The 21706-nt window shown below is 45.6% G+C and overlaps 1 protein-coding gene across 3 annotated transcripts in view; it reads left to right on the top strand.

Annotated features, from left to right (window-relative positions):
* pfas (phosphoribosylformylglycinamidine synthase) overlaps positions 1-21706 on the top strand; it is a 158706-nt gene that overhangs the window by 119551 nt on the left and 17449 nt on the right. For all 3 annotated transcript variants that reach the window (XM_080184918.1, XM_080184910.1, XM_080184925.1), the window contains 3 exons: positions 11231-11322; positions 17510-17621; positions 18565-18723. In XM_080184918.1, coding sequence (XP_080041044.1) covers positions 11231-11322; positions 17510-17621; positions 18565-18723 — 363 coding nt within the window. The remainder of the gene's footprint in view (positions 1-11230; positions 11323-17509; positions 17622-18564; positions 18724-21706) is intronic.

Here is a 21706-nt window from a genome sequence, read left to right as displayed (position 1 = left end):
AGTACTTAGGGGTAGGATGTATGAGCATCTGGAGCGTTGCAGTCTGATTAGGGATACGCAACATGGCTTTGTTAGAGGGAGGTCTTGCCTTACGAATCTGGTGGAATTCTTTGAGGAGGTGACAAAAATGGTTGACGATGGGAGAGCCATTGGTGTCATCTATATGGATTTCAGTAAGGCGTTTGACAAAGTCCCTCATGGTAGGCTGGTAGAAAAGGTTAAGGCGCATGGGATACGAGGTCAGGTAGCTAGGTGGATTGAGAACTGGCTGGGTAATAGGAGACAGAGGGTGGTAGTGGAGGGGACTTTGTCCGGCTGGAGGCCAGTGACCAGTGGTGTGCCGCAGGGCTCAGTACTGGGACCTCTCCTCTTTGTAGTATACATAAATGACTTGGAAGAGAGCGTAGGTGGTGTGATCAGCAAGTTTGCTGATGACACCAAGATGGCAGGGTTGGCGGGTACCGAAGTGGATTGTGAGGTGATACAACAGGATATAGATAGGTTGGTGCAGTGGGCAGATAGGTGGCAGATGGAATTTAATCCTGACAAATGCGGGGTGATGCATTTTGGAAGGAATAATGTAGAGAGGAGCTATGTGATTAAAGGTAGACAAATTAGGAGTATAGAAACACAGAGGGACCTGGGAGTGCAGGTTCACAAATCCATGAAGGTTGCAACACAAATGGAGAATGTTGTCAGGAAGGCTTATGGAATGCTAGCCTTTATAGGAAGGGGGATAGAGTTTAAAAGCTGCCGTCTAATGCTTCAGTTGTATAGAACGTTGGTTAGACCGCATTTGGAGTACTGCGTCCAGTTCTGGTCACCTTACTACCGGAAGGACGTGGAGGCTCTGGAAAGGGTGCAGAGGAGGTTTACCAGGATGTTGCCTGGCATGGAGGGGCTGGGGTACGAGGAAAGGTTGGAGAAACTGGGACTGTTCTCCTGGGAAAGACGGAGATTGAGGGGGGACATGATAGAGGTATATAAGATACTGAAGGGAATAGACAGGGTCAATAGTGAGAGACTGCTCCCTAGATTGGTAACAAATACAAGAGGACATGATTTAAGGGTGAGGGGGGAGAGATATAATTTGGATATGAGAGGAAGGTTCTTTACGCAGAGAGTTGTGGGGGTATGGAACGCGCTACCGAGTAGGGTGGTGGAGGTGGGAACGTTGGACTCGTTTAAGGTTCAGTTAGATAGGCACATGAGTGAAACGAGGATGGAGGGTTATGGTAGGGGTATTAAATAAGGGTTAGAACCTCGGGAGAGACCGGAAAGGCAGGCTTGTGATTAACGTTTTTGTCTTTTATTCCGCAGGTGGAGGTCCACCTCGTTGTCAAACGAGGGGCATGCACACGGTGGGTCGTGCGTGGGCTACTCTTGGAGGTTCCAGGAGTGGCCTAGTACTTCGTGTCGGTGTGTGTGCTTGATCCTGGACCGGTAGAAGGGCGCCGCAACAGCTCGGTGACTAGCACTGCTAGCTGTGCAGATACATGGATTTGGGCCAGTGTCTGTGGGAGTTTGTGCATTCTCCCTGCGGATGCGTGGGTTTCCTCCGGGCGCTCCGGTTTCCTCCCACACCCCAAAGATGTGCTCTTAGGCTGATTGGTTTTACCAAATTGACACTATTCTCCCCTGAATCTGGCTAAGTCAGGGGTTCTATTCGTAGACACGCAGGGTAGAATAGGTGTAGGGTGATGTGGCGGCGCGGGCTTGTTGGGCCGAAGGGCCTGTTTCCTGTGCTGGGTTGTTCTTTGTTCTTTGTTTTGACCCCGGGTCGATACGGAGTCACGTAACTTCATCTCACAGCCACTGATCAATCAATACTGAACTCCTGAAACCCCCATAAACACATTGTGGTTCAAGTGTGATCACCTCCCCACATAACGTCACGACAACTATGAGTAACCAATTTCGACCCCCTGATCATTAATGAATAACATTGGGTGGCACGGTAGCACAGTGGTTAGCACTGTTGCTTCACAGCTCCAGGGACCTGGGTTCAATTCCTGGCTCGAGTCGCTGTCTGTGTGGAGTTTGCACATTCTCCTTGTGTCTGCATGGGTTTCCTCCCACAGTCCAAAGATGTGCGTGTTAGCTTGATTGGCCATGCTAAAATTGCACCTTAGTGTCCTGAGATGCATAAGTTAGAGGGATTAGCTGGTAACATATGTAGGGATGTGGGGGTAGGGCCTGGGTGGGATTGTGGTCGGTGCAGACTCGATAGGTTGAAGGGCCTTTTTCTGCACTGTAGGGTTCTATGATTCTATGAACACCCTCAGTCAGACCCTTTCCGAAATCTTGATCAAACCAAGTGACACCCCTCCACCACAGTCCCTGGTCAAAACAGAGTAACCCATGATCAGAAACCCTGATCAATATAGACTGACCACTGGTCTGATACACCCAGTCAATACAGAGCAACAGCTGATCCGATTCTTCCCCTCCCGCCCCGCCCAGTCAATACAGAGTGACAACAGGTCCAATTACCCCGGTCCGTACGAAGTGACCTCTGATCAGAATCCCTAGTCAATTCAGAGTGACCCCTGAGCAGAAGCCCCCAGGCAATACTAATTAGCCCTGATCAGACCCACCGGGCAATACTGATTGACCCCGATCACACCCCACCAGTTAATATATTGAGTGAGCTTGGATCTGAATCCCTAGTCAATATAGAATGATCTCGGATCTGAACCCCCAGTCAATATAGAGTGACCACTGATCAGAAACCCCAGTCAATACGGTGTGTTACAACGACAAGATTGGTCCCTTTTTAGACAGAATGCGGAGTTCCCAAAGAGGAATACCTTGCCTTGTAATCTGTTAAAAGTATGTGGGAAGGTGAACTGTCATAGAATCACAGAATCCCTACAGTGCAGAAGAAGGCCATTCATCACCAACAATAATCCCAGCCAAACCCTATCCCCATAACCCTATGCATTTACCCTAGCTAGTCCCCTTGACACTAAGGGTCAATTTAGCATAGCCAATCCACCAAAGTCTTTAAGTAATATTTAGTGGTTAACTAACAAATATCTGACACTCACTTTAAGATGAATCCTCAATAGTTTATTTATTTAACTAACATGGAACTTTAAACAAGTAATAAACCACATAAAAATAAGGTTCTATTGGAACGCTGTTCAAATAAATACAATGCCCGTTCATTAATACAAAAAGGTAATAATAGAATTTAGTCACTCAAAAAAAAATACAACCAGGTTTTGTATTTTTTGGAATCTTCTAGACTTTCCCCATTGATTTCCCCATCTTTCTGATTTGGTACCTTTCATTGATTAGATGGTGCTTTCTGTTAAGACATATACAAAGCTGAAAGAGTGAGAACTCACAGCTCTTTGCGATTGACATTTGCTCTCTCTCTCTCTCTCTCTCTCAAGGCTTGAGAAGTGGCAGTTGCTATCTGCTATCTGTTTTTCCCCCTTGCACTCTCTTTTATATCTGTGATGACCCATCACATTTCCTACAATAGGATTGTTCTGCTGCTGTCAACACCTCATTCGAGTCTTACAGGTTCTTTGTAGCGGAGTGCCGGCTTTAAATTGACAGGGCAAAATTCAAACAACAACAGGTTGTCTTGTCAAGATTATCGTTTGACTTTTTGATATAAATGTTTCAGCCTAAACTTTGGATATACTTGACTTTTTAACCCTCTAAGCACTCAAACAAACATACCAGCTTTTAAAGGGACCGCACAATGTTTTTTTTCCCTCTAGTCTTATTTACATTTTTTTTTTATCAACATCAAATTCCAACTTCACAAAATCAACTTCACAATAAGAATGACCCTGACCAGAACCCCTGAACACTGGTCTGATCCACCCAGTCAACACAGCTTGACTGCTGATCAGAACCGCCCCCCCCCCCCCTCCCCCAACCCCGTTAATAAAGATTGAACCCTGATCTAAAACTCCCAGTCAATACAAGGTGACCACTGATCTGAATATCCTGGTCAATACTGAGTGACCCCGATCTCAAGTCCCACTGGTCAATATAGAGTTGACGCTGAGCAGAAGTCCCCTGGCAGTACTAATTGACACCGATCAGATCACACTGGTTGATAAAGAGTGACCCTGATCCGATCCCCAGTACATACATAGTGCCACTGGTCAGAACCCCGCCCCCTCTCCATCCCCCCACCACCCCCAGTCAATACAAAGTGACCACTGATCTGAACCCCTGGTCAACATAGAATGACCACTGGTCTGATCCTTCCAGTCAATAGATTGACTACTGATCTGAACCCCTGGTCAACACAGAGTGACCACTGGTCTGATCCCCCGGTCAATAGATTGACCCTGGTCCAATTCCCCCTGGTCAATACAGAGTGATGATGTGGGTATGCTGGCGTTGGACTGGCGTAAACGCAGTAAAAAGTCTGACAACACCAGGTTTACAGAGTGACCACTGATCCAATCCTCTCGGTCAGTAGATTGACCACTGATCCAATCCCCACAGTCAATACAGAGTAACCACTGGTCTGATTCCCCTGATCAATACAGAGTGACCGCACGGCGGCACAGTGTTAGCATTGCTGCTTCACAGTGCCAGGGACTCGGGTTCGATTCCCTGCTTGGGTCACTGTCTGTGTGGTGTTTGCATGTTCTCCTCATGTCTGCATGAGTTTCCTCCGATTTCCTACCACAGTCCAAAGCTCTGCAGGTTAGGTTGATTGGCCATTTTAAATTCTCCCTCAGTGTACCTGAACAGCCACCGGAGTGTGGCAACCAGGGGATTTTCACAGTAGCTTCATTGCAGTGTTAATGTTTATTTATTAGTCACACGTAGACTTACATTAACACTGCAATGAAGTTACTGTGAAAATAGCCACAGGTCTGATTCCCCCCAGACAATACAAAGTGACTACTGGACTATTTCCTCCCCGCTACCCCCTCCACCCGATCCATACAGAGTGACCCTTGAGTAGAAACCCCCAAATAATTCTGATTGACCCTGATCAGATCCCACCGAGCAATGGAGTGACCACTGACCTGAACCACCGCTGATCAATACAGAGTGACACCTGATCAGAAAACCCACTGGTCAATATGGAGTGACTTCTGATCAGATTAACGGGCCAATATAAAGTAACCGCTGTGATCTGAACCCCTCCCCACCGGACTATACAGAGTGACCCTAATCCAATCCCTCAGTCCATGTAGAGTGACACCTGATCAGAACCCCTGTCAGTACAGAGTGATCACTGGTCCAATTCCCCCAGTCAATACATAGAGTTATAGCAGTTTACAGCATGGAAACGGATCCTTTGGCCTAACTTGTCCATGTTGCCCTCTTTTTTTTAACCACTAAGCTAATCCCAATTGCCTGCATTTGGCCCATATCCCTCTATAGCCATCTTACCCACGTAACTGTCTGAATGCTTTTTAAAAGATAAAATTGTATCTGCCTCTACCGCTATCATTCTGAAGGATGTGCTGGTTAGGTGCATTGACCTGAACAGGTGCCGGACTGTGGCGACTCAGGAAATTTCATAGTAATTTCATTGCAGTGATAAGGTAAGCCTTACTTGTGGCTAATAAATAACTTATCAGTTTTTTTAAAAAAACTTTTTACCTCTGGCAGCTTGTTCCAGACACTCAGCACCCTCTGTGTGAAAAAAATTGTCCCTCTGAGTCCTTTTGTATCTCTCACCTTAAATTTATGCCCCCTAGTTTTAGACTCCCCTACCTTTGGGAAACAATATTGACTATTGAGCTGATCTATGCCCCTCATAATTTTATAGACCGCTATAAGATCAGCCCCAAATCTCCTACCTCCAGGGCAGAAAGTCACAGTCTATCCAGCTTCTCCTCATAACACAACCAATCAAACCCCGTAGCATCCTACTAAATCTTTTCTGCGCTCTTTCGAGTTTAATAATATCCTTTCTATAATAGGGTGATCAGAACTGTACACTGTATTCCAAGTGTGGCCTTACCAAGTCTTCAACAAGACGTCCCAACTCCTGTATTCAATGTTCTGACCAATGAAACTGTACACCTAGATCTCTCTGTTTTGAAACTCTCCCCAACACCCTATCATTAACTAAATCTTGCCCTGGTTTGATATATCAAAATGAATCGCGTCACATTTCTCTAAATTAAACTCCATCTGTCATTCATCAGCCCATTAGCCCAATTGATCAAGATTTTGTTACAATCCAAGATAACCTTCCTCATTGTCCACTAAGCCACCAATCTTGATGTCATCTGCAAACTTGCCTTCTAAATTCTCATCCAAATCATTAATATAAATGACAAATAACAGTAGACCAGGCACCAATTCCTCAGGCTCTGCTGATCACAGATCTCCAGTATGAAAAACAACCCTCTGCAACCACCCTCTGTCTTCTGTCATCAAGCTGATTTTGTATCCATTTGACTACCTCACACTGGATCCCGTGAGATTTAACTTTGTGCAAAGGCCTTGCTAAAGTCCATGTAGACAGCATCAACTGCACTGCTTTCATCAACCTTCTTGGTTATCCCTTCAAAAAACTGAATCAAGTTCATGAATCATGATTTTTCACACACAAAGCCATGCTGACTCCCTCATCAGTCATTGCTTCTGTAAATGCCTGTTGATCCTGTCTCTCAGAAAACCTTCGAACAATTACCCATTACAGACGTTAGGTTGACCAGCCTGTAGCTCTCCGGCTTTTCCCTGCAGCCCTTCTAAAGCAAAGGCACAACATTTGCCATACTCCAATCTTCAGGCACCTCACCTGTGGTGTCAACAATTCAAATACCTCTGCTAGGCGACCCGCAATTTCCTTCCTGGTCTCCCGTAACGTCCTGGGATGTTTCATCAGGTCCCGAGAATTTATCTACCTTGATGCGCTTTAAGATTTCCAGCCCCTCCTTCTCTGTAATAGGTACACTCCTCAAGACATCACTATTTATTTCCCCAAGTTCCCTAACATCCATGCTTTTCTCAACAGTAAATACTGATGAGAAATATTCATTTAGGATTTCACCCATTCTTGTGGATCTGCACCTAGATGATCTTATGATTCCTTAAGAAGCCCTACTCCGTCCCTAGTTACTCTTTTGCCCTTTATGAATTCGTAGCCCTTTGTACTCTCCTTTGCCTTATCTGCAAAGCGAACTGTGTCCTCTTTTTGCCCTCCTGATTCCTACTCCTACACCCTCTATGCTCTCCAAGGGATCCGTTTGATCCCAGCTGCCTATGCATATCATGTGCCTCCTTCCTCTTTTTGACCAGAGCCTCAATATAGTGAGTCATCAAGGTTCCCTGCTTCTACCAAACTTGCCCTTTCTAAAAGAAATGTGCCTACCCTGAACCCTGGTTAATGCACTTTTGAAAGCCTCCCTTATCAGCTGTCCCTTTGCCTCCCAACAGACTACCCCAATCAACTTTTGAAAGTTCCTGTCTACTACAACAAATGGACTTATTAGTGATTGACAGCATGGTGTTATGAAGGGGAGGTCGTTCCTCACCAACTTGATCGAGATTTTCGAGGAAGTGACAAAGATGATAGATGAGAGAAATGTGGGTGTTGTATACATGGACTTCACTAAAACCTTTGACAAGGTACCTCATGATGGACTGATACGAAAGGTGAAGTCACACAGAATCAGCGGATCAGTGGCAAAATGGATACAGAACCATAGGAGACAGAGGGGAGCAATAGAGGGATGCTTTTCTGAATGGAAGGCTGTGACTAGCAATGTTGCACAGGGATCAGTTCTGGGACCTTTGTTGTTTGTAGTATATATAAATGATTTGGAGGAAAATGTAGCTGGTCTGATAAATAAGTTTGCAAATGACACAAAAATTGGTGGAATTGTGATAATGAAGAGGATTGTCAGAAGATACAGCAAGGTATAGACTAGTTGGAGACTTGGGCAGAGAAATGGATGATGGAGTTTACTTTGGACAAGTGTAAGATAATGCATTTTGGAAGGCCCAAGGCATGTAGGAATTATGCAGTAATTGGTAGGACCCTTAGGTGTATTGACAGGCAGAGAGATCTGGGCATACATGTCCACTGATCTTTGAAACTGGCATCGCAGGTGGATAAGGTAGTCAAAAAAGCGTGTGGCATGTTTGCCTTCATCAGTCAGGACATTGAGTGTAAAAATTGGCAGGTCGTGCAGCAGCTGTATAGAGCCTTAGTTAGGTCTCATTTAGAATATTGTATATAATTCTGGTTGCCATACTACTAGAAGGATGTAGATGCTTTGGAGAGGGTACAGAAGAGGTTTACCAGGTTGTTGCCTGGTCTGGAGGGTGTTAGCTATGAGGAGAGGTTGGATAAACTTGGTTTGTTCTCAGTGGAACATTGGAGGTTGAGGGGTGACTGATAGAGGTTTACAAGATTATGAATAGCGTGGACAGACTGGATAGTCAGATGTTCTCTTCTAAGATAGAAAAGTCAAGTACTCGGAAACGTAGATTTAAGATGCATGGGGAAAAGTTTAGATGCAATGTATGAGGCAAGTTTTTTACACAGTAGTGAATGTCGAATGCATTGCCTGGGGAGGTGGTGAGAGCAAGTGAGGATGGATGTAAGGATACGGACTCCGCAGGTGTATACAGTTTTAGTGTAGGCAGGCATCATGGCCAGTGCAGGTTTGGAGAACCAAAGGGCCTGTTCTTCTGCTGTATTTTTCTTTGTTCTTTGTAATACCATTAAAATTGGCCTTGCCCCAATTTAGCATTTTAACTTTTGGGCCAGACCTATCATTCTCCAAAGCTATCTTAAAACTAATCGCATTATGGTCACTGTCTCAAAGTGATCCCTCATCGAAACATCTGGTAGCTTCCCTTCCTTACCTCCCAGGAGGAGGTCAAGTTTTATCCCCTCTCCAGCCAGGCCATCCACATACTGAATGGGAAATTCCTCCTGAACACACTCAGGTTTCTCTGCATCCAAACCTCTAATACAATGGCCATCCCAGTCAATGTTGGGAAAGTTAAAGCCCCCTACTATTACCACTCTATTTTTCTTACTCTCCTTATTAATCTCCTTACGTATTTGCTCCTTAATTTCCCGCTGACTGTTTGGGGGCCTATAGTACACTTCTGTCAAAGTGATTTCCCCCTTATTTCTGAGTTCTGCCCATATAGAATCAGTGGGCAAACCCTCGGAAATACTCCTCGTAGTACTGCTGTGAGGTTTTCCCTAATCAAAAGTGCAAATCCCCCTCCCTCTTACCCCCTATTCTGTACCCTAGAAAATTGAGCTGCCAATCCTGTCCCTCCCTTAACCATGTTTCATAATAGCTATAATATCCCTGTACCTGTAGTGGTGCAGTGGTTAGCACTGCTGCCTCACGGTGCCAGGGACCCGGGTTTGATCCCCAGCTGTGCGGGTCAGTGTCTATGTGGAGTTTCTACCTTCTCTCCGTGTCTGCTTGGGTTTCTTCCAGGTGCTCTACTTTCCTCCCACAGTCTGAAAGAAAAGTTTATTTATTAATCACAAGTAAGGCTTATATTAATACTACAATGAAGTTATTGTGAAATTCCCCTAATCGCCACACTTCTGCGCCTGTTTGGGTCAATGCACCAAACCAGCACATCTTTCAGACTGCGGGAGGAAACCAGAGCACCCAGAGGAAACCCACACAGATGTGGGGAGAACGTGCAGACTCCACACAGACAGTAACCCAAGCTGGGAATCGAACCAGAGTTCCTGGCGCTGTGAGGCAGCAGTGCTAACTGCTATGCCGCCTGGAAGACATGCTGGTTAGGTGTATTGACCATGCTAAACTTTCCCTCAGTGTATCTGAACAGGCACCGGAGTGTGGCAACTAGGGCATTTTCGCAGTAACTTCATTGTGGTTTTAATGTAAGACACTTTGTGACTAATAAATAAACTTTACTTTTTTATCCACGCCCTGAGTTCAGCTGCCTTGCCTGTCAGGTCTCTTGCATGGAGATAAATGCAGTTTAATCTGGACTTCCCTTGCTCTTTGCCCTGCTCTCGCCTGACCTGTCTGGTACTAGGATTACTGACACTGCCTTTACTATTTAAAGTGCTCTCTTTAACTTCTGTGCTATCCTCAACCTTCTCTTTCATCTCCCTACTGCTTTGTGACCACAGTTCCAATCTCCCCCCGCCACCCCCATCAATACAGAGTACCACTGGTCTGATGCCCCCCAGTCAATACAGTGACCAATGGTTGGATCCCTGCCCCCACCACCACCAGCACCCTGATGAATACAAAGTGACCACTGGTCCGATCCCCCGGTCAATACAGAGTGACCATTGGTCTGATTCCCCAGTCAATGCAGAGTGACCACACAATAGTTAGCACTGCTGCCTCACAGCACCAGGGATCTGGTTCGATTCCCGCTTGCACCACTGTCTATGTGGAGTCTGTCCATGTCTGCTTGGGTTTCTTTTGAGTGCTCTGGTTTCCTCCCACATTCCGAAAGACATACTGGTTATGTGCATTAACCATACTAAATTCTCCCTCGGTGTACCCGAACAGGCGCTGAAATGTGGTGACTAGGCAATTTTCACAGTAACTTCATTGCAGTGTAATTGCAAGATTACTTGACACTAATAAATAAATACAGGTCTGATCCCCATGGTCAATGCAAAATGACCACTTGTCTGATCCCCCATCAGTACAGACTGACCCCTGAGCAGAACCCTGAAGGCAATATTGATTGACCCCTATCAGACCCCACCCTGCAAGTGACCCTGATCTGAAGCCCACCAACCACGCCCCCCCAATCAATAGCGTGACCAGTGGTCCAACCTCCTTGGTCAATACAGAGTGACCCCGGTCAATCTCTGATCAGAACTCCCTATCTCCTCTTCTTCTTCTTCTTCTTTCCTCCTCTACCCCCACCCCCCAGTCAATACACAATGGCCCTCAATCAGACCACCCCCACCACCTAATTAATACAGAGTACCCCTGATGTGACCCCCACCTCCGAGTCAATACATAATGACCCCTGATCAGACCCCCTGTCAGTACTGTATTTCCCCTGATCTGAACCCCCAGTCAATAGAGTGACCCCGTCATCTGAAGCCCCAGTGAATACAGTGTGACTACTGTCAGATCTCGTTGGTCAATAGAGTGACCCCTGATCAGAGCCCCCCCTCATTGGTCAATATAGTGTGACCCCAATCAGAGCTCCTCCACAGTTCTTCCATTAGCTGAGCTGTTCTTTAATTATCACTGATTTGCTGTGACTGTGGAGACTGACAATAACTTTCATTTATTGGCAGGAATGTCAGAGCCACGAGTAGCGGTTATCAGGGAAGAGGGAAGTAATGGTGACAGGGAGATGATGGCGTCTCTCATCATGGCTGGATTCCAGGTGAGAGGCAAACGGCTCAGACTTCAATATTTTCACTGGTGGGGCTTACTAGTTGGTGGTCTGCCACAGCTGCTGGGAGGGTCTCTCTCTGGTCCTCCAGCAGTGGCTGGGGGGTATCTGTCTGGTCCTGAGATGGGTTAGAGTTTCTGAAATATGGGGCAGCTGGGGCTGGCAGGGTGGAGGCAGTTTCATGGTGACACGACACACACACACACACCCGCGCACAGCATCACTCGTGTTACATGGATGATCCCCCTTGGTATAGCTCGCAGTTCTTCCTCCCTGCAATGTCACTCATAGTTCAGTCTGCAGGTTTTCTGCTCCTCCTGTCCTCTCCATGGCAAATCACAGCAACTGTTTCCCCTCTCCAACTTCCCTGTGTCACTCATAGTGTCACACTGACAGCCTCTCCTCAGCATGACACTCTCACAGCAGCAATCTCTCGCAGTGTCACACTGATATCTCCCCCCCACATGGCATCACTTGCAGTGTGGCACCAGAGATCTGCCCCAACCACCCCAGCCTTACTCTCAGCATCACGTAACCATTCTCTTCCCCCCCATTCCTAGCTGTGCTTGCAGTGTTACATGGTGGTTTCCTCCCCTGCCCCCCACTGTGTCACTTTGCGGAATCGCACCAGCGATCTCCCCTGCCCCGGTGTCACTCACAGCATCGCGCTGATGATCTCACCTCTCACCACCCCTTCATGTCAAAGTGTCACAGCGGTGATCCCCCCAGTGTCACACCAGCAGTTTCTTCACAGCATCACTCTGTGTCACACTGTCGATATCATAGAATCCCTACAGAAGGAGGCCATTCAGCCCATCGTGTCTGCACTGACCACAATCCTACCCAAGCCCTATTCCTGCAACCGTATGCATTTTACCCAGCTAATCCCCCTGATGGTAATGGACAATTTAGCATGGCTAATCAACCTAACCTGCACATTTTTGGACTGTGGGAGGAAATCCATGCAGACACGGGGAAAATGTGCAAACTCCCCACAGTGACCCAAGGCTGGAATGATGCCAGATATCCATTCAATATCATTCATCGTGTCACACCAGCGGACTCTGATCAGTGTCACTCGCAATGTCACATTGGCAATTCTCCTCCTCCTCCCCCCGCTCCCCCACAACACCCACACGCACACGCACACACAGTGTGACTCACTGTCCTGCCAATTTCTGCCCCATCCCACCATCATTCGCAGTATCACACCAGTGACCCCCCCACAGCGTCATTTGCAATATCACTGCAGCAATATTCTCCTCTCAGTGTCACGCCAGCAATTTCCTTGCAGTGTCAGATCAACAATTTCCAGCTCCCCACCCCCCGCCCCCTCCAGTGATTCTTTCAGTGTCACACCAGCGATGTAATTATATTAATGATTTGGATGAGAATTTTGCAGGCATGGTTAGTAAGTTTGTAGATGACACCAAGGTTAGTGGTATAGTGGACAGTGAAGAAGGTTATCTAGAATTGCTTAATTGGGCCTGTGGCAATGAATGGCAGATGGAGTTTAAATTTAGATAAATGCAAGGTAATGCATTTTGGTAGATCGAATCAGGGCAGGACTTCCTCAGTTAATGGTAGGGATTAGAGAGAGTTATAGAAAAAAGAGATCTAGAGGTACAGGTTCATAACTCCTTGAAAGTGGTGTCACAGGTGAAAAAGGCATTTAATTGGTCAGAACATTGAATACAGGAGTTAGGACGTCTTGTTGAAGATATACAAGACATTGGTAAGGCCGCACTTGGAATACTGTGTACAGTTCTGGTCACCCCATTATAGAAAGGATATTATTAAACTAGAAAGAGTGCAGAAAATATTTACTAGGCTCTTATCAGGACTTGATGGTTTGAGTTATAAGGAGAGGCTTGATAGACTGGGACTTTTTTTTTCCTGGAGCTTAAGAGACCTAGGGGTGATCTTAGAGGTCTACAAAATAATGTGGGGCATTTATAAGGTAGATAGGCAACATCTTTTCCCAAAAGTAGGGGAGTCTTAAACAAGTTGCCAGAAATAGTAGTAGAGGTGGGTACAATTTTATCTTTAAAAAAGCATTTAGACAGTTACATGAGCAAGATGGTCTTCAGAGGGATATGGGCCAAACACGGTAACTGGGGCAGGCTTAATAGTAAAAACTGGGCAGCATGGAGAAGTTGAGCCAAAGGGCCTGTTTCCATACTGTAAACCTCTATGACTCAATATCTACCGACATCACTTGCAGCATCAACACCGATATCCACCTGATGTCACTCGCAGTGTCACACTGCCGATCATAGAAGACAGAAGGTAGCAGTGGAAGAGTGCATTTATGAATGAAGGGCTGTGACTAGTGGCGTTCCTCAGGGATTGGTGCTGGGACTTTTGCTGTTTGTAATATGTACAAATTATTTGGGGACTTTATAGTTAGGGGTGCAGATAGGCACTTTTGTGCACACGAAAGAGACTCCAGGATGGTATGTTGCCTCCCTGGTACCAGGATTCAGGATGTTTCTGAATGGGCAGAAAGCATTCTGAGGGGAGAGGGTGAACAGTGAGAGGTCGTGGTATATATTGCTACTAACGACATAGGTAGGAAGAGTGATGAGGTCCTGCAGCAGCAGTTTAGGGAGTTAGGTAGAAAGTTAAAAAGAGGACCTCTCAGGTTGTAACCTCAGGATTACTTCATGTGCCACGTGCCAGTGAGGCTGTAAATAGGAAGACAATACAGTTCAACACATGGCTAAACAGCTGGTGTAAGAGGGAGGGTTTCAGATATCTGGACCATTGGGATCTCTTCTGGGGCAGGTGGGACCTATACAAGAAGGATGGGCTGCATCTAAACTGGAGGGGCATATTTTGGCCAGCAGGTTTGTATCATATGGGAGGATTTAAACTAGTTTGGCAGGCAGATGGGAATCAAAGCAAAAGTGAATTAACTGAAGGGGAACTAGAGACTAGGGCCAGTAAGACTCAGAGGAAGAGCAGGTAGGATGTGTTTGCTGTTCAAAGAGGGTCTGATGGACTGAAGTGCATTTGTTTCAATGTAAAAAGTGTAACAGGTAAGACAGATGAACTTAGAGCTTGGATTAGTACTTGGAACTATGATGTTATTGCCATCACAGACACCTGGTTAAGGGAAGGACAGGATTGGCAGCTTAACGTTCCAGGGTACAGATGTTTCAGGTGGGGTGGAAGAGTTGCACTACTGATTAAAGTGAATATCACAGCTGTACTGCAGGAAGACACCTCAGAGGGCTCATATAGTGAGGCAATATGGGTGGAGCTCAGGAATAAGAAGTCACAGTGTTGAGGGTTTATCATAGACCTCCCAACAGCCAGCAGGGGATGGAGGAACAGGTATGTAGGCAGATTTTGGCACAATGTGGAACTAACAGGGTTCTTATGGTGGGAGATTTTAACTTCCCCTATATTGACCAGGAATCACTTAGTGCTAGGGGCGTGGATGGGGCTGAGTTTGTGAGGACCATCCAGGTCTTCTTGCAATAGTATGTAGGTAGCCCAACGAGAGAAGGGGCCGCACTGGATCTGGTATTGGGGAATGAGCCAGGTCAGGTGGTTGATGTTTCAATAGGGGAGCAGTTCAGGAACAGTGATCACAGGTTTTAAGGTACTGATGAATAAAGATAAGTGTAATCCTCAAGTGAAGGTGCTATATTGGGGAAGGCTAATTACAACAATATTAGGCAGAAACTGAAGGATGTAGATTGAGGGCAGATATTTGAGGGCAAGTCAACATCTGGCATGTGGGAGGCTTTCAAGTGCAACTTAATGGGAATTCCAGACCGGCACATTCCTTTAAAGATGAAAGTTAAGTATGGCAAGTTCCAGGAACCTTGGATAACGAGAGATATTGTGAGCCTAGTCAAAGAGGAAAAGGAAGCTTTTGTCAAGGTGAGGAGGCTGGGAACACACGGAGCAAGTGTGGAATACAAGGAAAGTAGAAAGAAACTTAAGCAAGGAGTAAGGAGGGCTAAAAGGGTCATGAAAATTTATTGGCCACCAGGATTAAGGAAGATCCCAAGGCTTTTTATACATATATAAAGTGTGAGAGGATTGGCCCACCCAAGGACAAGGGAGGGAATCTATGCATGGAGCCAGAAGAAATGGGCGACATATTAAATGAGTATTCAGCAAAGAGAGGGACTGGTGATTGTTGAGCGATGTTCATTCATCCGTTGTCGTAGCATCTGCATGGTCTCCCCAGTGTATGAGTGAACGCCGCTCGACGATTACCAAGCAAGACTGTTCCCTTCCTGTTGGTGAACACTTTAGCAGTCCGGGGCATTCGGTCTCTGATCTCCGGTTGGACGTTCTCCAAGGCGGCCTTCAGGACACACGACAGCGCAGATTCGCTGAGCAGACACTAATAGCCAAGTTCCGCACACATGAGCACGGCCTCAACCGGGATCTCAGGTTCATGTCGCACTATCTGTAACCCCCATGACTTGCCTGGGCTTGCAAAATCTCACTTACTGTCCTGTCTGGAGACAATACACATCTCTTTAACCTATGCTAATGCTATCTCCACTCACATTGCTGGCATCTTTAAGACTTGAGTAGCAGGTTAGCTGTAAAGACTTGCATTCTAATCAGTATTCTGTAAACTGTTTGTGACTTTATATGCCCTTCTCTGATTAGAACCTTCCACACACCTGACGAAGGGACACCATTTCTGAAAGCTTGTGGGATTACTATCAAATAAACTGGTTGGACTCTAACCTGGTGTTGTGAGACTTCTTACTGTGTTTACCCCAGTCCAACACCGGCATCTCTACATCACGTCTGTCATAGAAGACAGAGGGTAGCAGCGAAAAGGTGCATTTCTGAATAGAGGGTTGTGACAAGTGGTGTTTCTCAGGGATCAATGCTGAGACCTTTGCTATTTGTAAAATATATATAAATGATTTGGAGGAAAATTTAACTGGTTTGATTAGTGAGTTTGCGGATGACACAAAGGTTGGTGAAATTGCGAATAGTGATGAGGGCCGTCAGGATATAGATGGTTTGGAGACTTGGATGGAGAGGTGGCAGATGGAGTTTAACCCAGACAAATGTGAGGTAATGCATTTTGGAAGGTCCAAAACAGATGAAAAATATAAAGTAAATGGCAGAACTCTTAAGAATATTGATAGGCAGAGGGTATACAGGTACAGAGGTCACAGCAAGTGGCAACACAGGTAGAGAAGGTAGTTAAGAAGGCATACGGCATGCTTACTTTCATCGGCTGGGGCGTTGAGTTTAAAAATTGGCAAGTTATGTTGCCGTTTTATAGAACCTTTAGTTAGGCTGCATTTGGAATGTAATGTTCAGTTCTGGTTGCCACACTACCAGAAGGATGTGGAGAATTTGGCGAGGGTACAGAAGGGATATCTGGACAGTACACGAATAGGATGGGATTAGAGGGATATGGTTCCTGAAAGGGTAAGGGGTTTTAGTTCAGTCAGGGATCATTGTCGGTGCAGGCTTGGAGGGCCAAAGGGCCCATGATGTAATTTTCTTTGTTCTTTAATATTCTTCCGAAATCACTTGAAGTGACTTCGATTAGTGTCAGTCGCAGGGTCACACCAGCGATTTACCTGGGGAATCATTCATAATATCACACCAGCAATCTCCATCCACAATGTCACCAGCAGCATCACATTGGCAATCTATCCTCAGCCTCATTCACAGTGTCATATTGGCAATCTAATCCCAGCCTTGTTTGCAGTCTCACATCGGTGATCTACCCCTAACTTCATTTGCAGTGCCACATCAATCATTCCCTGGCATCACTCGGTCACACCAGTAATCTCTCCCAGTTCACTTGCAGTGTCAATGCAACCACCCACACACACACACCACACACACACCCAACACCACCGCTCCCGCCCCCCCCCACCACCACCCCACCACCACCCCCCTCACTCGCAGCATCATATTGCCGATCTCTTCGCCCCAGCCCCTAGCGTCGTTCGCAGTGTCACATTGGCCATCTCCCCACCTGCCATTACTCACACCAGTGATCTCTCCATGATTCACTCACAGCGCCACAACGGTGACCTCTATGCCCCACTTGCCTGACTAGGCTTGTCAGAGATAGAGATGCAACACGCCTGGCAGGAACAGTTTTCCAGAATTTGATCTGGTGAATCTGTGACGCCGTTCCAAGTTAATATGCTGTTCCTTCCCTAATTAGGTTTGGGATGTGACAATGACAGATATCTGTTCAGGAATGAGTTTGGAATCTTTCCGTGGAGTGGTGTTCGTCGGAGGCTTCAGTTTTGCTGATGTCTTGGGCTCGGCTAAAGGTAGGAAGAAAATCCACATAGAAAAATTTACAAACAGAAATATTGAATCGCAAGGGAATATATGAACAGGAACATTTATTCATTGGGAAATTCAAGAGATCTTTACACAACATTTGGCCCATATCCTTCTATACTAATCTTACCCATGTAATTGTCTAAATGCTTTTTAAAAGACAAAATTGTACTTGCTACCACTATTACCTTTGGCAACTCGTTCCAGATACTTTCAACCTTTTGTATCTTTTGTCTCTCACTTAAACCTAGATTTAGTGTCCCCTGCCCTTGGGAAAAGATGTTGATATCTGTCTTATCTATGCCTCTCATTATTTTACAGATCTCTATAAGATCACCCCTAAGTCTCCTAACCACCAGGGAAAAGAAGTCCCAGTCTATCCAGCCTTTCCTTTTTACTCAAACCATCAAGGACCAGTAGCATCCTAGTAAATCTTACCTGCAGTTTAATAATATCCTAATAATAGGGTGACCAGAACCACGCACAGTATTCCAAGTGTGGCCTTACCAATGTCTTGTACAATTTCAACAAGGTGTCCCAACTCCTGTATTCAATATTCTAACCAGTGAAACCAAGCATGTCAAATGCCTTCTTCACTATCCCGTCCACCTGTGACTCCACTTTCAAGGAGCTGTGAACCTGTACCCCAAGATCCCTTTGTTCTATAACTCTCCTCAATGCCCTACCATTAACTACCATAAGTCCTACCCTCCATAGATCTACCAAAACGCATCACCTCACATTTGTCTAAATTATGAATTATTATGAATTGGAATATTTAATGAATGGGGAATATTGGAACTGGACAATTTTCATTGGGTAATGTAGGTACAAGAGCATTCACTGTTTGGAGAATACAAACAGTCTCTCTGAATTTTATTTTCTTCACGTTCAATGAACTGATTGTCCCATCCATTTTCTTCCCTGCAGGTTGGGCAGCAACAGTACAATTCAATCTAACTGCCCGTGCAGAGTTTTCCAGGTTCCGTTCCCGGAAGGACACCTTCAGTCTGGGCGTGTGCAACGGGTGCCAGCTTATGGCGATTCTAGGCTGGGTGGCTTCTGATGTCGACTTGGAACTGTCAGATGGTGAGACCTCCTTCACTGTTGTCTCAATGTATCACATTGGATTACAAAGAATACATGACACACCAATCCATTCAGCCAAACTTATCCATGTTAGCATTTATACTCCACTTTCTGTCACTGGGAAAATATTAGAGTACAGCAGAGCATTTAGAAACACATAACACATACTATGCCTGACAAACTTATTAGAATTCTTTGAGGTGGTAATGGACTGGATAAGTAAAGGGGAATCAGTAGATGTAATATATTTGGATTTCCAAAAAGCATTAAATAAGGTACCACACAAAAGGCACACGTAAGATGAGTTCTATGATGTTGGATATTAGCATGGATAACAGGGATTGGCTAACTAATAGAAGGCAGAGTTGGGATAAGAAGGGCATTTTCAGGATGTTAACCTGTAACTAGTGCAATATATATTAATGACTTGAATGAGGAAAATGAGTGTATTGCTACCAAGTTTGCAGACGACATAAAAATAGTGGGAAGGCAAGGGGTGAGGCAGATACAAAGTCTACAGAGTGATGTAGGTAAGTTAGGTGAGTGGGCAAAAACTTGATAGAAGTAATATAATGTGAAGTTCTGCACTTTGGTTGGAACAATAAAGGAGCTGAATATTAGAACATAAGAACTAGGAGCAAGACCATTTGGTCCCGCGAGCCTGCTCCGCCATTCATGGCTGATGTTTTTTGTGGACCCATCTCCACTTACCCATCCTAACCATTAATTCCTTTACTGATCAAAAATCTGTCTGTCCTTGCCTTAAAAACATTCAACAAGGTAGCCTCAACTGCTTTACTGGGCAGGGAATTCCACAAATTCACAACACCTTTGAGTGAAGAAGTTCCTCCTCAACTCAGTCCTAGATCTGCTCCTCTTTAGTTTGAGGCTATGCCCCCTATTTCTGGTTTTACCTGCCAGTGATAAAAACTGTCCTGCCTGTATTCTATCTATTCCCTTCATAATTTTATATGATTCTGTAAGATGGCCCCTCATTCTCCTAAATTCCAATGAGTCCCAATTTACTTAGTTTCTCCTCATAAGCCAATCCTCCCAACCCTGGAATCAACCTAATAAATCTCCACTGCACCCACTCCATGCCAGTATATCCTTTCTCAAATCAGTTGACCAAAACTGCATACCGAAGTAGAGAAAGCTGCAGCATCGGGAGATTTGAAGGTCCTTGTGTATTTGAAACGTAGAAAATAAATGCAGAAGTAGGCCGTTCGACTCTTCAAGCCTGCACCACCATTCAATATGATCATGGCCGATCACGTACTTTCATGATCCCACTCCTGCTTTCTCTCCAGACCCCTTGATCCCTTTAGCCACAAGCGCCACATCCAGCTCCCTCTTGAACATAATTAATGAACTGGCCCCAACAGCTTTCTGTGGTAGAGAATTCCACAGGCTCACAACTCTTGAGTGAAGAAGTTCTTCCTCATCTTAGTCCTGAACGGCTTATCCCTTATTCTTCGACTGTAAACTCCAGTTCTGGACTTCCCCAACATTGGAAACATTTTTCCTGCATCTAGCTTGTTGAGTACCATCAGGATTTTAGATATTTCTATGAGATCCCACCTCATGCTCTTAAATTCCAATGAATTCAAGCCCAGTCGATCTAGTGTCTCTTCATATGTCAATCCTACCATTCCAGGAATCAATCTAATGAACCTTCGCTGGACTCTCTCAATAGCAAGAATGTCCTTCCTCAATAAGAAGTCTCACAACACCAGGTTAAAGTCGAACAGGTTTATTTGGAATCACGAGCTTTCGGAGTGGCGCTCTGAGGATGCCGGATGTCCAGTGCGGCATTTCCACATCAGTCCTTCCTCAGATTAGGAGACCAAACTGCACACACTACTCAAGCTGTGGCCTCACCAGGGCTCTATATAACTACAGCAAGACATCTTTACTTCTGAACTCAAATCCTCTTGCTTTGAAGGCCAGCTTTTCTCACTGCTTGCTGGACCTGCATTTCAACCTCAGCGACTGTTCCACCATGACACCCAGGTCACATTGCACTTCTCTTTTTCCTAAATTGCCACCATTCCTTCTGAAGGAACAAAGATTTTTTTGGCCACCAAGATGGATAACCTCAAATTTATCTATATTATGTTGCATTTGCCAAGTATTTGCCTGCTCAGTCAGTCTGTGCATGTCACTGTACAGCCCCTTAGCATCCTCCTCACAGCACACAAAGAACAAAGAACAAAATCAGCCCGGGAAACAGGCCCTTCGGCCCAACGAGCCCGCGCCGTCATCTCAACACCACCAGTCCCCCCCCCTCCACCCATGACCCTTATCTATTGTTTTATGACCATCCACAATGAGGGAAACTAATTTAGGGACAATTTATTACTGCCAGTCAGCCTAACAGCACATCTTTGGGGTGTGGGAGGAAACCGGAGCACCCAGAGAAAACCCACGCAAGCACGGGGAGAATGCGCAAACTCCCACAGACACCGGCCCAAATCCATGTGTCTGCACAGCAAACAGTGATAGTCACTGAGCTGTCGTCTTGCCCAGCATTTGGTCCAGTTTAAGCACACACTAATGACATGAAGCACTAGGCCAATCTCGAACAACCAAGAGCAGCCCAAGTACGACCCATCGCGTGTATGCCCTTCGTTGGACACGAGGTGGACTGACTTAAAACCTGTGAATGAAAGAGAAAAAAAAACACTATTATCATACTATACCCATTTACATTACCAGGGACGCCCCAATGCTAATGACCCTTATTTAAAAGGTTCTCCTATATCCACCCATCTCCAACTCAGTCATGTGCCTGTCTAAGTTACTCTTAAAGGACTCTAGTGTGTTTGCCTCCACCACCTTACTTGGCAGAGCATTCCATACCCCCACTACCCTCTGTGTGAAAAACCTCCCTCTAATATCTGTGTTGTACCGCTCCCCCCTCACCTTAAGTCCATGGCCCCTTGTCCTATGTGTCTCTATTGTAGGAAATAGCTTACCTCTG

Source organism: Carcharhinus amblyrhynchos, chromosome 3 (genome assembly GCF_965287045.1).
Source record: "Carcharhinus amblyrhynchos chromosome 3, sCarAmb.v2.hapA, whole genome shotgun sequence".
Lineage (NCBI taxonomy): Eukaryota > Metazoa > Chordata > Chondrichthyes > Carcharhiniformes > Carcharhinidae > Carcharhinus > Carcharhinus amblyrhynchos.
The sequence above is the reverse complement of the archived record's forward strand: the minus strand, read 5'-3'. Positions and strand labels throughout refer to the sequence as shown.